This window comes from Hemitrygon akajei, chromosome 13 (assembly GCF_048418815.1).
Source record: "Hemitrygon akajei chromosome 13, sHemAka1.3, whole genome shotgun sequence".
NCBI classification, from domain to species: domain Eukaryota; kingdom Metazoa; phylum Chordata; class Chondrichthyes; order Myliobatiformes; family Dasyatidae; genus Hemitrygon; species Hemitrygon akajei.
Genome location: NC_133136.1, coordinates 39,398,277 through 39,420,502, shown reverse-complemented (window position 1 = coordinate 39,420,502; position 22,226 = coordinate 39,398,277). Strand labels below are relative to the sequence as shown.

The following is a 22,226-nucleotide window of genomic DNA, read 5'->3' as shown; positions in this document are numbered from 1 at the left end:
TACCTATGTATAATGACAATAAAGATCATTCAAGATGCTGCCTGGCCTGCTGAGGTCCTCCAGCATTTTATGGGTGTGGGTATACCTATTCCGTTATGAAAAGCCACACAACAGGGTCAATACTAACCAGAAAACTATAACTATTAGCTTGAGACTTGTTTAAAACTTTGGACTCTATCACTTAATATGTTGTTTGAAGTGGCATAGTTATATTTCTCACTTATTGCATCAGTTATTCCACATTGAGTATTGGTGGCAAATAAATAGTGTGTAGGTCATCAGGTATTCCAACATACAGGATCTGCTCCAAATCACACAACATCTTGATTTGGAAATACGAGGAAATCTGCAGATGCTGGAAATTCAAACAACACACACAAAATGCTGGTGGAACACAGCAGGCCAGGCAGCATCTATAAAGAGAAGCACTGTCGACGTTTTGGGTCTCAGCCCGAAATGCTGACAGTGCTTCTCCTTATAGATGCTGCCTGGCCTGCTGTGTTCCACCAGCATTTTGTGTGTGTTGTTTGATTTGGAAATATATCACTTCTACTTTTTCCTTCCTTGATCTGAATCCTAGAAATTACTCCTCCTTGAAATGCAGACTGCAGGATGCACAAAACCAAATCTTCAGTGTTCCTCCCTGTGTTTTCTAAGCCTGCAGCCGAGGAAAGATGGATTGAATGACAATATCCTGCTAAAACATCATCAGCTGCAATTTAGTGAAAAACTTGCAGCGCAACATAGAAGTGAAACTGTCTTAAATTTCTTAACTGTCTTAAGTTGACGATGTGAGAATTTCTCCACATCTTCAACAAGCTGCAACTTGGGACTTTGGGTGACTAGACCCCAGAGTAGGAACTAGACAATGAGAAAAAATGGCCTGATCACACTTGGGTATCATGGTAGCTATTTCAGCTTGGGGCATTGGATTTCAGTTCTGGTGTCCTCTGTAAGGTGTCTCTGTATGTGCTCCCTGTGGAATGCATTGGTTTTCCAGGGGTGCTCCAGTTTCTTTCCATAGTTTACAGTTCTGGTCACCGAATTATAGGAAAGATATCAGCAAAATAGAGAGAGTACAGAGAAGATTTACTAGAATTTTACCTGGGTTTCAGCACCTAAGTTACAGGGAAAGGTTGAACAAGTTAGGTCTTTATTCTTTGGAGCGTAGAAGGTTGAAGGGGGACTTGATAGAGGTATTTAAAATTACGAAGGGGATAGATAGAGTTGACGTGGATAGGCTTTTTCCATTGAGAGTAGGGGAGATTCAAACAAGAGGACATGATTTGAGAGCTAGGGGGCAAAAGTTTAAGAGTAACACGAGGGGGAATTTCTTTACTCGGAGAGTGGTAGCTGTGTGGAATGAGCTTCCAGTAGAAGGGGTAGAAGCAGCTTCGGTATTGTCATTTAAAGTAAAATTGGATAGGTATATGGACAGGAAAGGAATGGAGGGTTATGGGCTGAGTGCGGGCCAGAGGGACTAGGTGAGAGTAAGCGTTCGGCACAGACTAGAAGGGCCTAGATGGCCTGTTTCCATGCTGTAATTGTTATATGGTTATATATGGTTCAAAGATGTATCGAGTAGGTTAATAGCTCCGTGATTAGGTTAGGGTTAAATCGGGGTTGTCGGGACCTGCTGGATAGGTATGGTTTAAAGTGCCAGATGGGCCTACTCCAAGCTGTATCTCTAAATAAATAAATACATTTAAAAAATGGAGTTTATTCTCATTCTCATCTATTTTCATTCTGTGTGGGGCCAAGAATTTAATGACTTTGTTAATGAGTCAGTTGCTCATTCAGTTCTACCCACCTCAGCTGAGATTGTACAGAATATATTCAGAGCGACCTGCAGCAGTCAGACCATAAATCGAAAACAACCCCCAATTATATCTGATATAGAAATGTTAAGCCAAAGTATGCACAAAATGCATTTGAGGCTAGAGACATAAAGCCAGTAAAAGACAAAAAGACAAATAACGAAAATGCAAAAGAAGACAAACTGTGAAAATCCAAGAAAAACAAATAATAATAAGCAAATAAATAATATGGAGAACATGGGTTATAGAGTATTTAAAAGTGAGACCAGAGGTTGTAGAACCAGTTCAGTATTGAAGTGAGTGAAGTTTTGAGCTTCATTGGTCCAGGCAATGATGCAACCAGTCGGGATACTCTCCATTGTGCATCTATTGAAGTTCATCAAAGTTTTAGACGACATGCGGAATCTGCACAAACTTCTGAGAAAGTAGAGGCATGACCATGTTTTCTTCGTAATGGCATGTATGTGCTGGTCCCTGAACAGATCCTTTAACATCACATACCTGCTGGTCCTGGGATAGGGATAAACGTATGATGATCCTTTGCTACTGTCATGAACCATGCAGCTCACAAGAGAAACGGAGACTCAACACCCAACAGATCAACTGGCAAAGTGTACCTGAGGCCAGTGCTCAATGTGACAGATTTAATTGGCCAATGGGGCCTTTCAGGGTACAGAAAATGTGGATGTTTGGATTACATAATTTTGAAGGAGTAGGCCATTCAGTCATTAATAAGGTCACAGCTGAATGTTTAGAGTGCTGACACTTCCTTACACAATCCCCATGTTTCTCAACTCCCTAATATCCAAAAACTAGTACCTTACTGCATCAGAGCCTGGTGTGGAGGCTTCATCACAGGCACAGCCCTCCACACCATCTAGGAGATCTTCAAAAGGCAGCATCTGCTACGAAGCACTTTGAGCATCCAGGACATGCCCTCTTCTTGTTACTGCAATCATTGAGGAGGTACAAGAGCCCGTAGACCCACTCTCAACAATTTAGTAACAGATTCTTCCCCTCTGCTATCAGATTTCTGAACGTTCCATGAACCCATCAACAATGCCTTGTCATTTTTTATGCACTCTATATTTATATTATAATTCATTGTAATGTTATGTCTTTGCAGTGCAGTGTTAATGCAAAACAATGTATTTCATTTCACACAAGATAGTGATAATAAACCTGATTCTCATTTGTTTTGAATGTACTGAACCTTTGGGTGCCATCATTCCCCTTGGGTGGAAAATTCTAGAAAGTCGCAGTTCTCTGGTGAAAAACCTTCTCCTTGTAACTCTGTTGAGTAACATGATATTCGCAGAACTAATCCAGTGATTCTTTGCTGTATTCTTTTTACTTCAAGGATAACCTTGGTAGAGAGAACAGACCTACACACCATATTCCCAAAGCTGTTTCACAATTGTAGCAATTCTTGCACTCAATCCTTTTGCAATAAAGACCAATTGCTAACTTTGTCAGTGATCTTTTTAAACACCTTCTTTCAATTGAAAATTATCTGCTGTTCTTTCCTTCTAAGCCATTGCCTTTCATCTTCCATATTATATTCCATCTGCCATATCCTTCTACATTCAATTAGCCTGAAGCTTCCTTGTCTCCTCTGTACAGTCCCTCTGGCCCTTAGACTTGTACTCACCAGCAACGCACAGATTTAACCCTATCTTAATCACGGGACAATTTACAATGACCAGTTCAACTACTAACTGGTACATCTTTGGACTGTGGGAGGAAACCCACGTGCACACAGAAAGAACATATAAACTTTTGTACCGAGGGATGCTGGAATTGAACTCTGAACTGCAATCATATTGTCCTAACCACCTTTCTGCTGTGACACCCCACTAATATACATTGTGTACAGCATCACACACAAAATGCTGGAGGAACTCAGCAGGCCAGGCAGCATCTATGGAAAAGAGTACAGTTGACGTTTTGAGCCTCCAGAATTGTGTGTGTGTTGCTTGCATCAGCAGATTTTCTCCTGTTTGTGATTGCATGCAGCATCAATTCATGAGACACCCCACTAGTTACGATCTGTATCAGAAAAGGACCCCTTTATTCTCACTCTTATATTTTTATCTGTTAATTAATTCATCTCAATATATAAGAACATAAGAAAATAGGAACAGGGGAATGCCACAAGCCTACAATCAATATAATCATAATGGACGTGTCACAGGCCTCATTCACTTACTGCATCAACTCTCCAGTTGACCCTCTATCCCCTGATGATTCAAATAATAATGCACACTGCCTCCTTAAATACTCCCAGTGATCCTGGCTCTACAACTCATCAGGATATCAGTGTTTTTTTTTCCCTTAATTGTGCTTGCCAGCTCTTGTGATCTATCAATGTAAATCTCACACAGGTAACACTTACAAATCCCACAGAATTCTGATTCAGAGACATGCAAGTAAGTCAGCCAGTTTGATACGTTCATCCAATAGAGCACATAAGGTTTATTTGTTTATTGTAAGATTATTACAGCAAAAACATCATTTTCCGTCTTGATAGTATGCACAATTTTTCCACATAGAGTAAAGTTATAGACTACAATGTCTATAAAATTAAAATGTAAAGACTATTTCTAATTGGCAGAATAGCAGTGAACCACAAAAGACATCATCATGATTAAAGTTCAAGTTTTTTTTGTAAGAATTAGTCTATTAATCGCCGAATCCACTGGATATATTTATTTGTGATCCTTGTATAAACACCAGGCTTTTTGGGAAGTCCACAACTTTTTCCATACGATACAATTCCTCTGAGTTGCTTCTTACAAACCAGTGGTCCACCTGAGTCTCCCTAAAATACAAAGGAAGATAGGTTAATGAAAGATTTCTGGAATGGTATGAGTGATGGTGCTTTGATCATCTTGAGATGTTTTAAATTAAGCTACTATGGTCTGAGTTTTCCTTGGAAAGTCTTTAAACACTGAAAGAGTGACTTTGAAACATCTAATGTGTTGTGCCAGAAATACGTTATGATGTTACTTCCAGAAGCTGGAGATAGATAACTACATAATCTACAAGCCAAAGCATGACCAATGGTTATAGCCATTGGAGTCACTTACAAAGACGTGTCAGAAATGCTTCAGTCTGTTTGTACAAAATGCGGAGACCTATTCAGCTCTTGTCAGTTTGGTATCAAATGTCAAGGCCTTGACAAGATGTAGTAGGAGGGCCCTTCATAAGCAAACTTCTGCAAAGAATCTTTTCCCTGATAACTCCTTGGCATTGTGGTGACAAAAGATAAAGATGGCAGGGAAAAAAATGGAGTGTCAGTGAGCATCTTGTAAATGGTCAGTGCAGCCGTATTTTATAATCACAGTGAACAGCACTTTAATGCTGGTTAATCATTTAAGGGGACTTCTGAAGAGTACGTGGTTTCATGAAAAGTGAAACAGGCTTGACAAACTTGCTTAAGTCCTCTCAGCTAACAAGCAGAGTAGTAAAGGGGAACCTGCGGATGTGGTATATTTGGACTTCCCAAAGGCACTTAATCAGATGTTACCTAAGCCGCTGGTGCATAAATTAATAGCATTGAAGATAGAGTGCTATCACGGATTCAAAACTGGCTGTCATGTGAGAAAACAACGAGTTGGAACAAATGGGACTTTTTCATGCTGGAAAGCTATAACTAGCAGAATAGCTGAGGGATCAATGATTACCTACATTATTTACCATTTATGTTAATGACTTGGAGAAGGAGAAAGAACTTAGAGTATCCAATTTTAAGAAAAATTTTGTCTAAGTGAATTTACTGAGGATATTAGGCCTCCAAACTGGGATGCAGATGGATTGAGTGAGTGACTTGGCGACTGGAGTTTAATATACTAGTTTAGTAAATGAGGGGTGGTCTTATTGAAAGATACAAGATCTTTTGGAGTGTGACAAGGTAGATATTGAAATTTTTCATTACTGGGAGAGTCTGAAATTGGGTGGAAATGGAAATATAGTTTCAAGATAAGGGCCTGGTCAATTAAAGCTGGGTGTGTAGAAAATTTTTCTTGAGGATAATGGATCTCTGGAACTCTCTAACACAAATGAGCAGGTGGACCAGGTCTTTAGAAGTATTTGAAGTGGAGGTAAATAAATTTTTGAGAGAGTGTGGAATTGAAGGCTAGGACATTTGGCTGAAGAGTCTGGCCCAGATCAGCCATCATCATGTTGAATGGAGGAATGAGCTGGAGGGGCCTTGTGACCTGCTTCTATTTCTTGTATTCTCTGACCTTCCTGACCTCCTGGTTCACCTCACTAGAATAGATCCCAAATATTCCCAGGCACCCATTTCAAAGGAAAATGAGCTACCGTAATGCCTATAATTTTCAATGGCTCCTGCTTGTTGTCAAAAAACAATACAAAGATGCATGTATATTGAGTCCCTACAAGGTTAAAGAGCAACGCCATGCAATTTTCTGACATGCAATTATCTGAGGGGTCCTGTAGAGTGCAGACTGCTGATAATCTCCTCAATTGCTCTACAAAATAGAAATGTAACTCAGATTAACCATAGGAATTTAAGGTCTGATCAATTAAAGACGTGAAGTTGGTACAGATCCTGGTTCTGCAGCCCATGAATATTCCAGTTTACAAATGAGAATAAAACCTGGGGTCAACGATTTTGCAGGACTGGGCTTCTATGCGTGGCTATGACGTTACTCTAGATTCCTCAGCCGGACCATCAACCATCCCTGGTAAGCTTCCCACTCACACAGAAGCTAATGTTCACAGTGGCCAGCACCAAATTCCTGGGAGCAGTGCGGATTGACCAATGATATCACACCAAGAGAAATATTTGGGAATTAAAAGGACAGAAGATCTGTAATTTGTACTTTTGATTTCTTCAGTGCTTCGTTCCCCAAATCCCCATAAACATTTTTGCCCCAACCGTGTCTCTTTCCATGGCCCAAGTATCCCCCTCAGGCATTCCCCAGTTCCCATGCCTAACCAGCGATGCCCATACCTCGGACCAAATAGAGTGCATTGAAATGTTTAAATTCTACTTATTTATGATGCACTGAGAATTTCAGTAATGAAAGGATGTACTTAGACCATAGGACATAGGAGCAGAATTAGACTGGCCCATCAAGTCTGCTCTGCCAAATCGTCATGGCAGATCTCATCCTTTCAGCTCCACTCTCCTGCCTTCTCCCCATAACCTCTGCCGCCCGCACTATTCAAGAACCTATCTACCTCTACCTTAAACATACCCAATGACTTGGCCTCCACAGCCACCCATGGCAATGAATTCCACAGATTCACCACCTTCCGGTTAAAGACATTCCTTCTCATCTCTGTTGGAAAGGGACATCCTTGTATTCTGAGGCTGTGCCTGGACTCTCCCACTATAGGAAACATCCTCTACACCCCCAATCTATCTAAGCTGTTCAATATTCGATAGATTTCAATGAGATCCTCATTCTTCTGATAGATTGAGTATGATAAAATCTATTAAACAGCCTCATAGCTTAGAGCACTAGAAGAGACTGAATCTAAATGTGCATAGAAGACAATTCTAATTATGTTCAGTTATTGCTACCGTATTTTTATTTCAATCCAACTTACGCTGCATGCATCTCTCTTTCCCTTTTTGTCGCCAGCACAAAGCATATTCTCAGTTATTAAGGGCTGGTGGTTGTAATACTTCCGACTGTTGCACTTTTTCCTGTCTATGATGGTTACGTCTGCTTCTCTGAGCCAATCAGATGCTTTCTCTGAGTTTGCCTTTGTTGTTCCCCATCCCGCAACCGTGCAGACCGTTCCCTCTTTCAAATCCGAAACCTCTTGTGGCAGTGGTAAAAGGCTCACAAACTTGTTAAGTTTTGCCTCAGTCTCCAGCTGTAGCAAATAAAAAAAGTGGTTTTGTCTTATTCCTGCACATAAAATCTCTAGCATGTTTATTTATATTTTATTTATTTGAATTTAGCGATACGGAGTAGGTCCTTCCGGCACTTCGAGCCATGCCGCCCCAGCAACTCCAAGCAGATATTCTTAAACCTTCCGTGATAAACATTGCGGCACGCAGCAATTGGTGCACAGCTCCAGAGAGATCAAAGACCAGAAAGTCTGCAGATGCAGGAAAACCAAGCTAGAGGAGCTCAGCAGGCCAGGCAGCATCTGTGGAAGAGTACAGTCGACATTCTGGGCCAAGAACTCGGCCAAAAACGTCGACTGTTGACTCTTTTCCATAGATGGTGTCTGACCTGCTGAGTTCCTCCAGCACTTTGTGTCTGGAGAGATTGCACCGTCTTTAAATGTGCCTCCTTCTGAAGATCAGGAAACCACCCAAATAGTTTAAAATGATCAGAAATCCGATCACAGGTTAACAAAATATAGAAATACAGAATGTGTCCAATTTTAGTATGTTTGTTGATACTGTAATATTCACCTGTCTTCTGAGATCCGCCAACAGACATGGTGAGCACTTCCAGCATCCTCTCACTTTAAATTCAGATTTCTGTTTTCTTTTGGGCTTTAATTTTTGTTTACCTTCTTGAATAATTCGATCTTTTTCATGAATTGAATAATATGTAGAGCATAGTTTTCTGCTTCCGATTCAGACATTAAAATGACTTTCTGATTTGCTACTTTACCTTAAAGGATGATTTATACTTGTGCGTACAGGCTATGCCGCAGCCTATGCCATAACCCTGATTTTCAATTCTGCGTTGCTCTATGCCGTAGCGAGCATGCATTGGTGTGCGCCAAAATGCTAGTTGGCGGTGGGGTTTCTATGCCACTGTGTTGAGTTTCTTTGTGAGAGACATGGATGAGGAAATGCATTTCAAACACTTTCGCATGTCGGCAGGTAGATTTGATGATTTGGTTAATCTATTTTGCATCAGTGTACGCACAGCTTACAGACATGGCGGAGAAGAAGCAACCGGAAATGTGATGCTACCAAGCTGACCAATCACAGTTGTCATGGTCTGCATCACCGTGACGTGTGAGTAACTTTTCTGGAGAGGTGTATGCCACCCTACGGCGTAGGGTATGGTGTGGGTATGGCGTAGGGAACATGTTACCTACGGCGTTGATGCGACGCACAAGTATAAATCAGCCTTTAGTGTAGGAATCATTTACCTCTTGAGTGTTAACCCTTTCTTTCCCTGTGATGAGACAGCTTTGTGTGATCGATTCATAGGTTAGTACATCAGTATAATTTACAGTGGATCATCTTCTCTCTAGGCTGAGAAGGGATTTAAGTCGTTGGTGAAAAGCTCGTGGGGGATGGGGGTGCGGTACACAGAAAACTGAATGTGTGGAGTCTGCATCCAGTTTACAACGTCAGATTTTAATGATCGTCTTGGAGGCAGAAAAGTAGAAAAGGCACGAGCGGGTGGGTCAAAGCTGATCAGATGGCGGTAGCTACATCACACCCACTGCTTATGAGAACACCACTTTTAACAGCAATGGCATCCACCTGGGACTCAGAGCTTTTTGATCCATGCTGGGGAAAGGAAAGAAAGAAAATCAAAAGTTTTGTATGGATTATTGAAGAAAAAGCAGAAAGGGCAGGAATTAGTAAGGCAGTGAGTGCTACAGTGCCTTTTCCTGGGATGCCTGCATGGCTGTGTGAAGCCCTGGGGTGGATTTTGAAAGGAGACAGAAAAATAGAAGTGATTTTAAATCAAGATAAAGTTGAATCTTATGTACATAATAATTATTATGGATATTTACAAATATAAACACAGATGCTTCACAACTGTAATAGGAGATTAGGGGTAGGATTTGTCATGACTGATCTTAACATTAAAAACAAAAGTGAGGAAGCATGGCGATTTCTCAATGCATGCAGGTGAAATGACAGCTGGACTGGAGGAAGGGAGATCGATGACATTTGTAATATTGTCTGATTCAAGCACAACATTCAGGAGCTGAAAAATTTTACATTCAGAGGCAAGACCAGAGATAATATCAACCTTACTTAGAGTTAAAATGGCGGGACCCTGTATACGCTTGATGTGGATTCCAGCACATATTGGTATTAAAAGGAACCAGCAAGCGGATAAATTAACAAAGTAGGCAACTAGATGAACAGAAGTGCACATTCAAATAAATTACAATAAAGGAGAACTGAAAAACATTTTAAAAATTAAATCTAATATATGCAGAAAACAATGGGATGAAGAGAGAACTGGAAGACATAATTATAATATCAAGAAAGAAGTGGAAAGATAATAATGAGAGATGTGAATTTTGTAATCGACAAGAAACGGTTGAGCATGCACCGGTGAAGTGTCCAAGATATAATCAAGAGATGGAATCGTTGATTTTAAAGTTCTTACAGAATAAAATACAATTTAACATTAACAATAGTTTGCCAAAAGGATCACATGATTTTTTGTTTAAAATATATAGTGCAGTTCCTTAAGAATACGGGTCTTTTTCATAGAATATGAATATATATAAATAACAGAAAATCTACAGATGCTGGAAATCCAGAGCAACACACAAAATGCTGGAGGAACTCAGCAGGCCAGGCAACATCTATGGAACAGAGTAAACAGTCAACGTTACAGGCCGAGACCCTTAATATTTAGGATTGAGATATCCTGAGGCACACTCCTGTTCAGAAGGTGTCAGTTATGCGCCTTAAAGCTGTTTGCCTCTGAAGGAGAAGGAAAAGAAAAAGAAGCAGAAGAAAGAAAGCAGAAAAATAAGAAGAGGAAGATGAAAGAAAAAGAGAAGAAAAAGATAAAGAAGAAAAGAAGAGGAAGGGGAAGAGGAAGAAAAAGAAGAAAAGAAGAAAAGGAGAAGAAGAAGAAAAAAAACACAAAACCCAGGGTCATGGTGAGTTGGGGGAGATCATGGGACAAGGCCTTAGTTAGATGGTAGGAAGTGTAGGAACTGGAGCTCCAAGGAGTCAGAACAGAATGCAGCAAACCAGGGCTCATCTGAATGGGTATGGGGAAACAGCAAACATTATCTGGTGAGCCAGTTCTTCAACCATGGGGATTTCTCTGTGATTGGACAGCAGATTATTAGGGTTTAACATTTTGGCACCTGAGTTTAGATAGTTTGCTCCCTTTGATGTGTAGTACAACGAGCATTACTATAAATAATCAGTCACTTACTTGGAGTAGCATGATGTCATTTTCTTTGCTTTTAACGTCAAAACACTCATGTGGAATTTTACGCTTCACATTCAATACTTGCTGCGAGATTTCATTACTTCTCAGTGAATCAATTCCAAGAACCACACGGACTTGCCTTTGTTTAAAAAAACTAAATAAAACACTTTTTTAAATATGGAGAGTACGAATTAACATGCAAGCAGTTTATTATATCATCCACTTTAAAATGTGTGAACATCTGGAGGCATTCAAGAGAATTCCAAATGATTAAAATTATAAATGCATAAAGCTTGTTTCCAAAGTAAAACACAATTGATTTTTGTTTATGACCATGGATTGCGATACTAAACTTTATGTGACTCGGAATTCCAGTCTTCTGTAAAATGGACACAGGAATAGTGAGGGTGTACTGGGACAGTGTGCATTTTGATTGCCCTTCCAGCATGAAAAACTTAACGAGTGACTGAGGTTGGAGACCTTGGCTTCATGTTGTGAGCAGTTGTAAATTCATTCACATGACAGCATGACCCCGAGATTCTCTCTGCTATATTCATTCCCAACCATTTGAGTAATTTACTGAAGAAAAGAATGAACAGATATTGCATAGGGTGTCTAGTTATTTCCTAATTTTCTTCCTTTTCCTTCATTTACCGGAAGTATTAAGAGCGTGGGAGAAATTACCTATTTTATAGACATTTAATTGAGTTTATTGTCATGCAGACAAGTGCAATGAGGTACAGGTACAATGAAAAAATTTGCTTGTGACAATGTCATAGGCAAGTAAAAGAGCCCCATAACTACGTTAATATACTTGAACACAGCTATGTTATGTTCTCAGCAGAGGTTAAACAGTGGCATTTTGACATTTTGGCTGGAGACGAAGCTGCTTTCCATTCTCAGGGCATATCGCAAGTCTGTGTTCTGACTGAACCGCTTTCTCGTTCCGAGCGTACGCCCTGACCCTCTCCGATCTACCTTCCCAGCGTACACCCTGACCCTCTCCGATCTACCTTCCGAGTGTACGCCCCGACCCTCTCCGATCTACGTTCCGAGTGTCCTGAGACTACGCTCTGAGCTTCTCTAGGCTATGTTTCTTAGTTTCTCCATGCTGAGCTTTTCAAATCATAAATACCAACTTTGTGATCCCATGACTCAGGTCTGCATTGCAATTCAAGCAAGCTTTTCAATAAAAATTATTTAATTCAACAAATCAGCATTCAATTTAATAGTGTAAATTTTGGAAAAATAAAAAGAACTGTAGTCAACCTCCTTCCAAGATCCTTCCCTAGGTTTCGAGTTTCATGTTTTCTAGGTCTCAGCTTTTCCGGTTCTCAAGTTTTTGAGGATCAAGTCATTTTCTGAGTCTAAGCATCCTGGCCCAAGCATTCAAGGTTCTCAAGCTTGTAAAGGTTCCCTAAGGACTCTTTAAGGTTTACCAAGGACATTTCAATGTTTCCCAAGGTGTTTCCAATATTTCCAAGGTTTTCTCAATGTCCTCCCCAATCTCGAGGACTCCTCAGTTTCTCTCTCAGGGCTCCACTTGAGAGTTCCTTGTTTCTTAGTCTTTTGGAGTTCCTAGATATCTCAGTCTCTCTAGCTTCCCAAGGGTGAGTGAGTGAGTGTGGTTTTGGTTTGCATGAAGTCTAAGACACTAACAATAATTTTCTGGAAGAGGGGAGAACACTGTAGTAAAATGAAATATAGGCATCAGTGATTCAAAGGTGTGATGGAAGAATTAAGAATAAATTCCTCACTACTTGGATTCAGAAACCAGTTGGTGAAATTGGTGTTTCCTCAGCATGTTAGCTCCTCTTACTGTAGTGTGTCAGGAGGGATGTTAGCTGCTCTAATTATATTGGAGATGTAGGTTAACTATGTAAATGATGGAGCCGATTAGAAAACTGAGAAATGCCAAGAAAGGATTGTCTGAGAGAAGATGATAAAGACCTACACATCATCAAAGACTGTGGGAACTTAAATTACATCAGTAAATTATTAAGATATATTGTTATATACAATAGTTAAAACTTACAGATTGCAGTGTGCTGCAGTCAGAATCCAAGATGGCTTTATTAACACTCCTCCACACATATGCTGTCCTTTTATCTGGATTGATGCCATGTATGGTTTGGAATGATTTCCCACTTCTTTGCCCCCAATGATTTCGGAGCAATCACCTTTTAAAGCAAACAGAGGTTAATGCCTGTGAGGAAAAGCTCAAAGACAGAGGATAGTAACAGAGATGAAATGTACTTTGATTAAAATCACACAAAGGTGGAAAAGCTTGGTGGGCTCCGAAGTCCAGAAGTTGAATCTGTGGCTTTGGTTTGGAACCAGACCACATCTCTGTGGAACGGCTGAGCTAGAAATGGAAATCTGGCCTTAGGAAGCAGCTCTCATGCTCCAGTTTCAGATGTCTGGCAGTAATTGCAATGCGGGCAGCACCACACTCAACATTTCAGGAACATTGTCTTCCCCTCTGCCATCAGATTTCTGAAAGCTGCATGAACCCATGAAACTACCTTGCCATTCATCTTTTGCAATATTTATTTATATATTTTTGATTGTAACTGATAGTAATTTTTTTGTCTGCTGTGGGTGGTGGGGTGGTGAGATGTGTCTACCGAAGGAGGTGTAAGGTGCTTTTCCCCTTTGCTAGCCTGCACGTCATCCTTGGGCAAGGTGTAGCACCTGCTTAGCCCCATGATTAGGGCCATGAGTGGGGGTTTCTGTATGAACAACTGGTGCATATCAGAAGTTCTGGTTATGAGACCACTAATGCCAGGCAGACAATGGCTGGTGTCACCTGTCCCGTAAAGACACTGCCCGAAAGAAGGCAATAGCAAAGCACTTCTGTTGAAAAATTTGTCAAAAACAAACATAGTCAATGACCATGATCGCCAATGTCATCCCAGGGCGAGTACTCAGGACGTACGTGACACAACTGGCAGGTGTGTTTACTGACATTTTTAATCTCCCCCTCTCCCAGAGTAGAGTGCCCTCCTGCTTCAAAACATCCACCATTGTCCCTGTACCTAAAAGGGACCCTGTCGCACTCATCTCAATAAAAGCAAATGCTTTGAGAGGCTGAACATATGCAGCATGCTGCCACCCACACTGGACCCCTACAATTTGCCTACTGACACAACCGATTAACAGATGACACAATAGCCACAGCTCTACACACCACCCTTACACATCTGGAGAAGAGGAATGCTTATGTGAGAATGCTGTACTTGGACTATAGTTCAGCATTCAACACCATAATTCCCTCCAGGCTTGTCAAGAAGCTCAGAGACCTCGGCCTAAACCCTGCCTTGTGTAGCTGGATCCTGGACTTCCTGTCAGATCATTGACAGGTGATAAGTGTGTGCTCCCTCACCTCTGCCCCTCTGCCCCTCAACACAGGTGTTCCTTAGGGTTGTGTACTGAGCCCCCTCCAGTGGTATTATTCTCTGTATACCCATGACTGTGTTGCAACCCACAGCTCCAATCTGCTAACTAAATTTGCTGATGACATTTCACTGACTGACCTAATCTCAAATAAGAATGAGGCAGCCTACAGAGAAGTCATCACCCTGACACAATGGTGTCAAGAAAACAACCTCTCCCTCAATGTCGCCAAAACAAAGGAGCTGGTTGTGTCAGCCACAGTTGTGTCATCCTGCCTTTAGAATATTTTTCACAAACAAGAGAAAATCTGCAGATGCTTGAAATCAAAGCAACACACACAAAATGCTGGAGGAACTCAGCAGGCCAGGCAGCATCTATGGAAAAAAGCACAGTCCATGTTTCAGGTCGAGATCCTTCAGCAGGAATACTTTTTCCTCTTTGGGATCTATATATCCTGTGCCTTCTGAATTGCTCCCAGAAATTCCAGCCATTGATGCTCTGCTGTCATCTCTAACATTTGAATCAATTTAGCAGGATCCTCTCTCATGACTCTATAACTGCCTTTTCTCCCGTAATACTGGTACATCTGACTTTAACTTCTCCTCCTCAAATTGCAGAGTGAATTCTATCATACTATGGTCACGTCTCCCTAAGGGTTCTTTTGCCTTAAGATCGCTAATCAATTCTGGTTCATTGCACAACACCCAATCCTAGAGGGGCTCAACTAAAAGCTTCTCTAAAATTCCATCTTGTAGGCATTCCAGAAATTCCTCCTCTTGAGATCCAGCACCAAACCTGATTTTCCCAATCATATCCCTGCATACTAAATCCCATGACTATCACAACGTTGCCCTTTGACATGCAGTTTCTATCTCCTGTTCAGGAATGAAAGGGTTACTGTATGAGGAACGTCTGGCAGCTCTTGGACTGTATTCCCTGGAGTTCAGGAGAATGAAGGGGGTCTCATAGAAACATTCCGAATGTTAAACGGCCTGAACAGATTAGATATGGCAAAGTTATTTCCCATGGTAGGGGAGTCTAGGACAACAGGGCATGACTTCAGGATTGAAGGACGTCCATTTAGAACAGAGGTGCAGAGAAATTACTTTAGTCAGAGGGTGGTAAATCTGTGGAATTTGTTGCCACGAGTGGCTGTGGAGGCCAAGTCATTGGGTGCATTTAAAACAGAGATAGATAGGTTCTTGATTAGCCAGGCATCAAAGGGTATGGGGAGAAGGCAGGGGAGTGGGGATGACTGGAAGAATTGGATCAGCCCATGATTGAATGGTGGAGCAGACTCGATGGGCCAAATGGCCTACTTCTGCTCCTGTACCTTATGGTCTTATGGTCTTAATTGTAGACCACATCTTTACCACTGTTTGGAGGTCTGTATACAACTCCCATCAAGGTATTTTTACCCTTGCAGTTCCTTAGCTCTATCCACAATGATTCAACACCTTCTGACCCTATGTCACCTCTTTCTAATAATTTGATTTCATTTTTTACCACCAGAGCCACACCACTCTCTCTGCCTACCTGGCTGTCCTTTCAATGCAAAGTGTATCCTTGTACATACAGTGTCTATAAAAAGTATTCAACCCCCTCCCCATATGGAAGTTATCATGTTTTATTGTTTTACAACAATGAATCACAGTGGATTTAATTTAGCTTTTTTTATACTGATCAGCAGAAGAAGACTCCTTCATGTCAAAGTGATCTAAATTAATTACAAATATAAAACACAAAATAATTGATTGCGTAAGTATGCACCCCTTTCAAGTCAGTATTTAGTAAATGCACTGTTGGCAGCAATTACAGCCTTGAGTCTGTGTGGATAGGTTTCTGTCAGTGCACATTTGGACACTACAATTTTCCCCCATTCTTCCTTACAAAACTGCTCAAGCTCTGTCAAATTGCATGGGGATCATGAGTGAACAGCCCTTTTCAAGTCCAGCCACAAATTCTCAATTGGATTGAGGTCTGGACTCTGACTTGGCCACTACAGGACATTAACATTGTTGATTTTAAGCCAATCCTGTGTAGCTTTGGCTTTATGCTTAGGCTCACTGTCTTGCTGGAAAACAAATCTTCTCCCAATTTGCATTCTCTTGCAGACTGCATCAGGGTTTCCTCCAGAATTTCCCTGTAATTTTCTGCATTCATTTTACCCTCTACCTTCACAAGCTTTCCAGGGCCTGCTGCAGTGAGAGCATCCCCACCACCATGCTTCATGGTAGGGATAGTCTGCTTTTGATGATGTGCAGTGTTTGGCTTACGCCAAACATAGTATTCAGTCTGATGATCAAAAAGCTCATTTTTGGTTTCATCAGACCATAGAATTTCTTCCAGCTGACTTCAGAGTCTCCCACATGCCTTCTGGCAAACTCTAGCTGAAATTTCATGCTGTGACTAGTGAAGCACCGGGACAACAGTTGTTGTACGTGGTCTCTCACATTTCAGCTACTGAAGCTTATAATTCCTCCAGAGTTGTCATAAGTCTCATGTGGTGGCCTCCCTCACTTGATCCCTTCTTGCAGTCACTCAGTTTCTGAGGATGGCCTGCTCTAGGCAGATTTACAGTTGTGCCATATTCTTTCCATTTCTTGATGATTGACATCTGTACTCCAGGGTATATTCAGTGACTTGGAATTTTCCTTGTATACTGTACATCTTCTGATTTTTGCTTTTGAGTAATTTTTGCGGAGTTGCTTGGAGTGTTCTTTTGTCTTCATGGTGTAGTTTTTGCCAGGATACTGACTCACCAGAAGTTGGACCTTCCAGATACAGGTGTATTTTTGCTACAATCAATTGAAACACCTTGACTGCACACAGGTGATCTCCTTTTAGCTAATTACTTGACTTCTAAAAACCGATTGGCTGAACCAATGATGATTTAGTGTGTCATATTAAAGGGGAATGAATACTTATGCAATCAATTATTTTGTGTTTTATATTTGTAATTAATTTAGATCATTTTGCAGAAATCTGTTTTCACGTTGCCATGGAAGAGTCTTTTTCTGTTGATTAGTATCAAAAAGCCAAATTAAATCTACTGTTATTCAGTGTTGTAAAACAATAAAACATGAGAACTTCCAAGGCAGTGAATACTTTTTATAGGCACTGCACATACAATAGATTCAATGAAAAATTACACTAAAAGACATAATAACTGATGTGAAAAATCTCATGAGTCACTCTTGCTACATTTTCATTAATTTCTATATTAAATATTCTAACAATTTACAGCTACCATTAGGGTGATATACACAATTTCTACAAGTCTGAAAGTCCTTTCATATTCCTTCATTACACTTATAAAATCACTTCAATCTGGTAAACTCATTATACATTCTTCTATTTTTGATGTAATTTAAATCCTCTAAGTTGATATAATTCTTGCAGTTCATAGAATCATAAATTCATAGAACAATATAGAATGGATATTGGCCCCTCCAACCAGCCAGACCATGCCGACCATGTTGCCTCCATCTCCCTCTCCCCTCTTCCCCCCACCCACAAGCTAATCCCAATTTCCTATGTTTGGCCTATATCCCTCTAAGTCCCATCCCTCCACATATCTATCTGTGTGTCTTATCTGATGATATTGTATCTGCTTTAGTCATTTCCCTTGCAGCTTATTCTATGTACTCACCAGCCTCTGCGTGAGCAAACTGCCCTGCTCTGAGTTTATCCCTGTACCGGCTTATGACCTGAAGATTTAGGTTTTGATATATTTCTTCTAATTCAATTCCTACCTTTGAGTATTTTCAAAAACTTGAAATACTTTTTCTTGCCTGTTCTTTCTTATTGCTTGTCTTGAAATCGATTCCCTGCCCAATTCTTGATTGTTTTCCAATATATTTTGGACCAAGTTTATGACATTCTCAACACCGGGTAGCAAAATATCATGTGGATTTAAGACTAGTTTCAGTTTGAGTAATGTAATTTTCAATCCTTGTATAATATAATGTCTTATATTACTCACTCCTCTTTTAGCTATTATGCTATTAATTAACCCTTTCCCATAGAATAAAGTTGCCTTTCAATCATTTCTCCCTATTTATTATCTTCTTTAGATAATACCTTACTTCAAGATGTCCTGGTCAACATTCTGTTTACATCCTCACAGGCAATGTTCAGTTGTCACTTGAATGCAAACATTTTTAATCCGCTTGCTTCTACTAAGCCAAGTTTTCTAGGTAACCTCAGGCTTTTAATGTGGCTGATTACAATTTAGTTCTGTTTCATCTCCTGTTCTTGGGTGTAGGTTGTGGCAGAAAAATCATCACAGAAATGCACCCACATGAAAAACTCCTATTAATATATACCAGCTAAAATTACGTGATCTGCATATGTTCAAAGTAAATTTATTATCGAAATGCATATATGTCACCATATACTATCTCGAGATTCTTTTTCTTGCAGGCATTCACAGTAGAACAAAGAGGTACAATAGAATAATGAAAAAAACATGCAAAGATTGACAAACAACCACATATAGTAGAAAAGAAGACAAACTGCAAATACAAAAAAGAATAATAAATTAATAAGCAATACTAAGAACATGAGTTGTAGAGTTCTTAGAAATGAGTCTATAGGTTGTGTTCAATGATCAGTATACTTACAACATGCTGCCAGATAGAAAATAATCGTCACGACACTGAATACAGCTTGATATTTCATCGTTGCAATCAGTTCTGAACAGTAAATAGATGAAACTGTTACCTATATATAATGAAAGCAATATAATGAGGATGTGGTTATTCAGTTTGCTCAAATATTACCTAATCATTCACAAGCGGCCACATGAGTTGTCAGAAAATTCACATGTGGTACATGGGTCCTCAGGAAAGGCGCTGAAAACAGAGAAGCTTTTAAGTGCCATCTAGAGTAGTTCAGGTGAATGGAAAAAGTGTTGTGGCTGAAAAGCTAAGTGAAGGAGGAGAATAATGGGGTGGAGGATAGGCACATGAAGTGTTTAAGAGATGTGTTCCACAGCATACTCATCTCAGAAACAAGGTGGGGTCAGACTATTTTATATTTAATATTTGTGAGAAGAGTTAATTAATAACCTTATAGCTAGGAGACCTCCCGGGAGAAGGGATAATCTTTTATTTGAAGATTGAAGATGATTTTGATCAGTCTGAAATTAGAGTCTTTAAACCAAACGAACTATGATGGTAGCACACACAGACTGCTGGAGGAACTCAGCAGGCCAGGCAGCATCTATGGAAAAGAGTACGATCGACATTTCAGGCACCCGAAGGGTCTCAGCCCGAAATATTGACTGTACTCTTTTCCATAGATGCTGCCTGGTCTGCAGAGTTTCTACAGCATTTTGTGTGTGTTGCTTGGATTTCCAGCATCTGCAGATTTTCTCTTGTTTGAAACTAGGATGGTGTGAGATTCTGATAACAGAATGGGAAACTACACTGAAATATCTAGCAGTAAAGAAGCAGTGACTAATATTTAAACAATTATTGCAATAACAAATACGTATGGTGGAGAGAGTGAGTAGTTTCAAGTTCCTAGGTGTCAAGATCTTCAAGTATCTAACCTGGTCCCAACATATCGATGCAGTTATAAAGAAGGCAAGAGAGTGACTATACTTCATTAAGAGTTTGAAGAAATTTGGTATGTCAACAAATATACTGAAAAACTTCTATAGATGTACCGTGGAGAGCACTCTGACAGGCTGCATTACTGTCAGGAACGGCGAGGGGTGGGGGCTACTGCACAGGACTGAAAGAAGCTACAGAGAGCCATAAAATTATTCAGCTCCACCTTGGGTACTAGTGTCCATAATGCCCATGGCATCTTCAAGGAGAGGTACCTCAGGAAAGTGACATCCATTTTTAAGGACCCCCATCACCCAGGTTATGCCCTCTTCTTATTGTTACCATCAGGAAGGAAGTACTAAAGCCTGAAGGCATATATGCGCTGATTCAGGAACAGCTTCTTCCTCTCTGCTATAAGATTCCTAAATGGACATTGAACCCATGAACACTATTTCACTATTTTTAAATATATATTTCTGATCTTGCACTATTTTTTAATCAATTTATGAAAAAAAAGAGAAAGAATTAACTGAACAATTAGTGTGGAATTAGCAGTTGGGTCAGATGCTTCTTCTCTTCCGGTCCGCATCCAGTCCCGATTAGAGTTTAACATCCAAAGGCAAACAATTGTTGCCCTTCAACTATCAGGCTCCTGAACCAGAGTAGCTAACTTAACTCATCTTAACACTGAACTGATTCCATCATCTATGGACTCACCTTCAGAGACTCTACAACTCATTTTCTCAATACTTTTTATTTATTTTTTATTCTTATTTGTTTCATATTTGCAGTTTATCATTTGCAAATCTTTGCTCTACTCTGAATCTCTGGATGAATCTCAAAATAGTATATGGTCACATATACATACTTGGATAATAAATTTATTTTGAACTTTGAAATTTGAATCAGCTCCCATGCCTTATTCATTTTAACTAGCTATTCAGCCCAAACAGCCTTAAATAGTGATGGGCCAGTACAACCTGTATGCACTTAATCTCTTCCACCTCAGTCACATACAGGTCTCCCCTGCTATCCAAAAGCAGAGTGTTCCTATGGAACCATTTGTAAGCCAAAATGGCGTAAAGCGAAGAAGCAATTACCATTAATGTATATGGGAAAAATTTTTGAGCGTTCCCAGACCCAAAAAATAACCTACCAAATCATACCAAATAACACATAAAACTTAAAATAACACTAACAAATATTAAAAGCAGGAATGATATGATAAATGCACAGCCTATATAAAGTAGACGTAATGTATGTACAGTGCAGTTTCACTTAACAGAATTGGGAAAATATAGCCAAAAATGATCTGTAGAGAAAAATCAGCACGTACACGCATGCGCACACACCTGCCCCCGCACGGCTTCACGGTCATGGTAGTCTTTCTCGGGGTAAACACAAGTTTACAGCGGGCGCCTTTTCTCATAAAAGCAAAAATCCTTTTTGGGTTTCTTTTAGTTAGCAAAAGCAGATTAGGTCTTTTGTAAAAGCGAAGTGGCGTAAAGCAAACTTTTGTAAAGCAGGAGACACCCGTATCTTCACTAAGTGTCCGGAGTGATCCTTTTTTCAAATAAGAGATTGCTATTTCATGTCATTTGGAGTTTCATGCAGAGATTTTAATGCAAGTGAGCAAAAACCATTTTCTTATTCCTACAAAAATAAACAGACCTTTTATGCCCAAGACTGTTGTTCATCCTTTCTCATGCCTTTAGCATCAGCATAGTTCGATACCTGATGCACCATCAATAACTCACGCTGAGACGTAGGAAACGAGATATCGGCTTTTATTGACTGGAAGAATAAACAACACTACATCCTGGGGAAATGAGGAAGAGCAGCAGCCCACAGTCGCCTTTATACAGGGGTCTGTGGGAGGAGCCACAGGAGCAGTCAGCAGGGTCTGTGGGAGGAGCCACAGGAGCAGTCAGACAGGTATATCTAGTTCACCACAATACCTAACTACAGCTCTATACTAATTGTTCAGTAAATTATGGAGAAGAAGAATCGGTTACATGAGCTCATAGTAAAGCAGTTAATTAGCACTGAAACACTTTAGAAATGTGTTGGCAATTGAAACGTTGATGCATGCGGAAACAAACCAAAGCAAAGTTTTAACAAAATGAATGGTCCAATAATTGGTGCTTACTGACATTAGTTGAAGGATGGACAATGGGAGAGAGTTTACATGCTTTCATTGAATAATGCCAAGGATTGACTTACAGGAGGTTTCATCTGGATGACAGTGTCCATGAGAGTTCAAGGTTCCCTTTGTTCTGCACTGAATATCAAGTTAGATAGTTATAAATTAGTAAAAAAAAACTTAATCCCTTTAAACATCCAGAATAAGTAAAGTCAACTGG

The 22,226-nt window shown here is 40.1% G+C and overlaps 1 protein-coding gene across 2 annotated transcripts; it reads right to left on the bottom strand.

Moving 5' to 3' along the window:
- Window positions 1–4,285: 4,285 nt before the first annotated feature.
- On the bottom strand, window positions 4,286–21,671 carry LOC140737791 (granzyme K-like). Of its 2 annotated transcripts, none has more exons than XM_073064428.1 (6): window positions 21,535–21,671; window positions 18,931–19,030; window positions 12,945–13,089; window positions 10,913–11,063; window positions 7,401–7,673; window positions 4,286–4,638 (listed from the first exon to the last, which is right to left on the bottom strand). In XM_073064428.1, exons 2-6 carry the CDS (start codon window positions 18,986–18,988, stop codon window positions 4,492–4,494), a joined length of 774 nt encoding a protein of 257 aa, XP_072920529.1. In that variant the 5' UTR covers window positions 18,989–19,030; window positions 21,535–21,671; the 3' UTR covers window positions 4,286–4,491. The 2 variants fall into 2 exon arrangements, with proteins under 2 accessions (XP_072920529.1, XP_072920530.1); XM_073064429.1 differs by lacking the exon at window positions 21,535–21,671 and adding an exon at window positions 19,090–19,205 and having other exon boundaries at window positions 18,931–19,002.
- Between the last annotated feature and the right edge of the window lie 555 nt (window positions 21,672–22,226).

What these genes read in the sequence shown, in the direction of transcription:
- LOC140737791 (XM_073064428.1), bottom strand. Translation starts at nt 18,988, where the DNA reads ATGAAATATCAAGCTGTATTCAGTGTCGTGACGATTATTTTCTATCTG. An exon ending in TTTCTATCTGGCAGCATGTT is followed by an intron (nt 13,090 to 18,930) that starts GTAAGTATACTG and finishes TTGCTTTAAAAG; the next exon opens with GTGATTGCTCCGAAATCATT. An exon ending in GAAAGAGAGATGCATGCAGC is followed by an intron (nt 4,639 to 7,400) that starts GTAAGTTGGATT and finishes TTTGTATTTTAG; the next exon opens with GGAGACTCAGGTGGACCACT.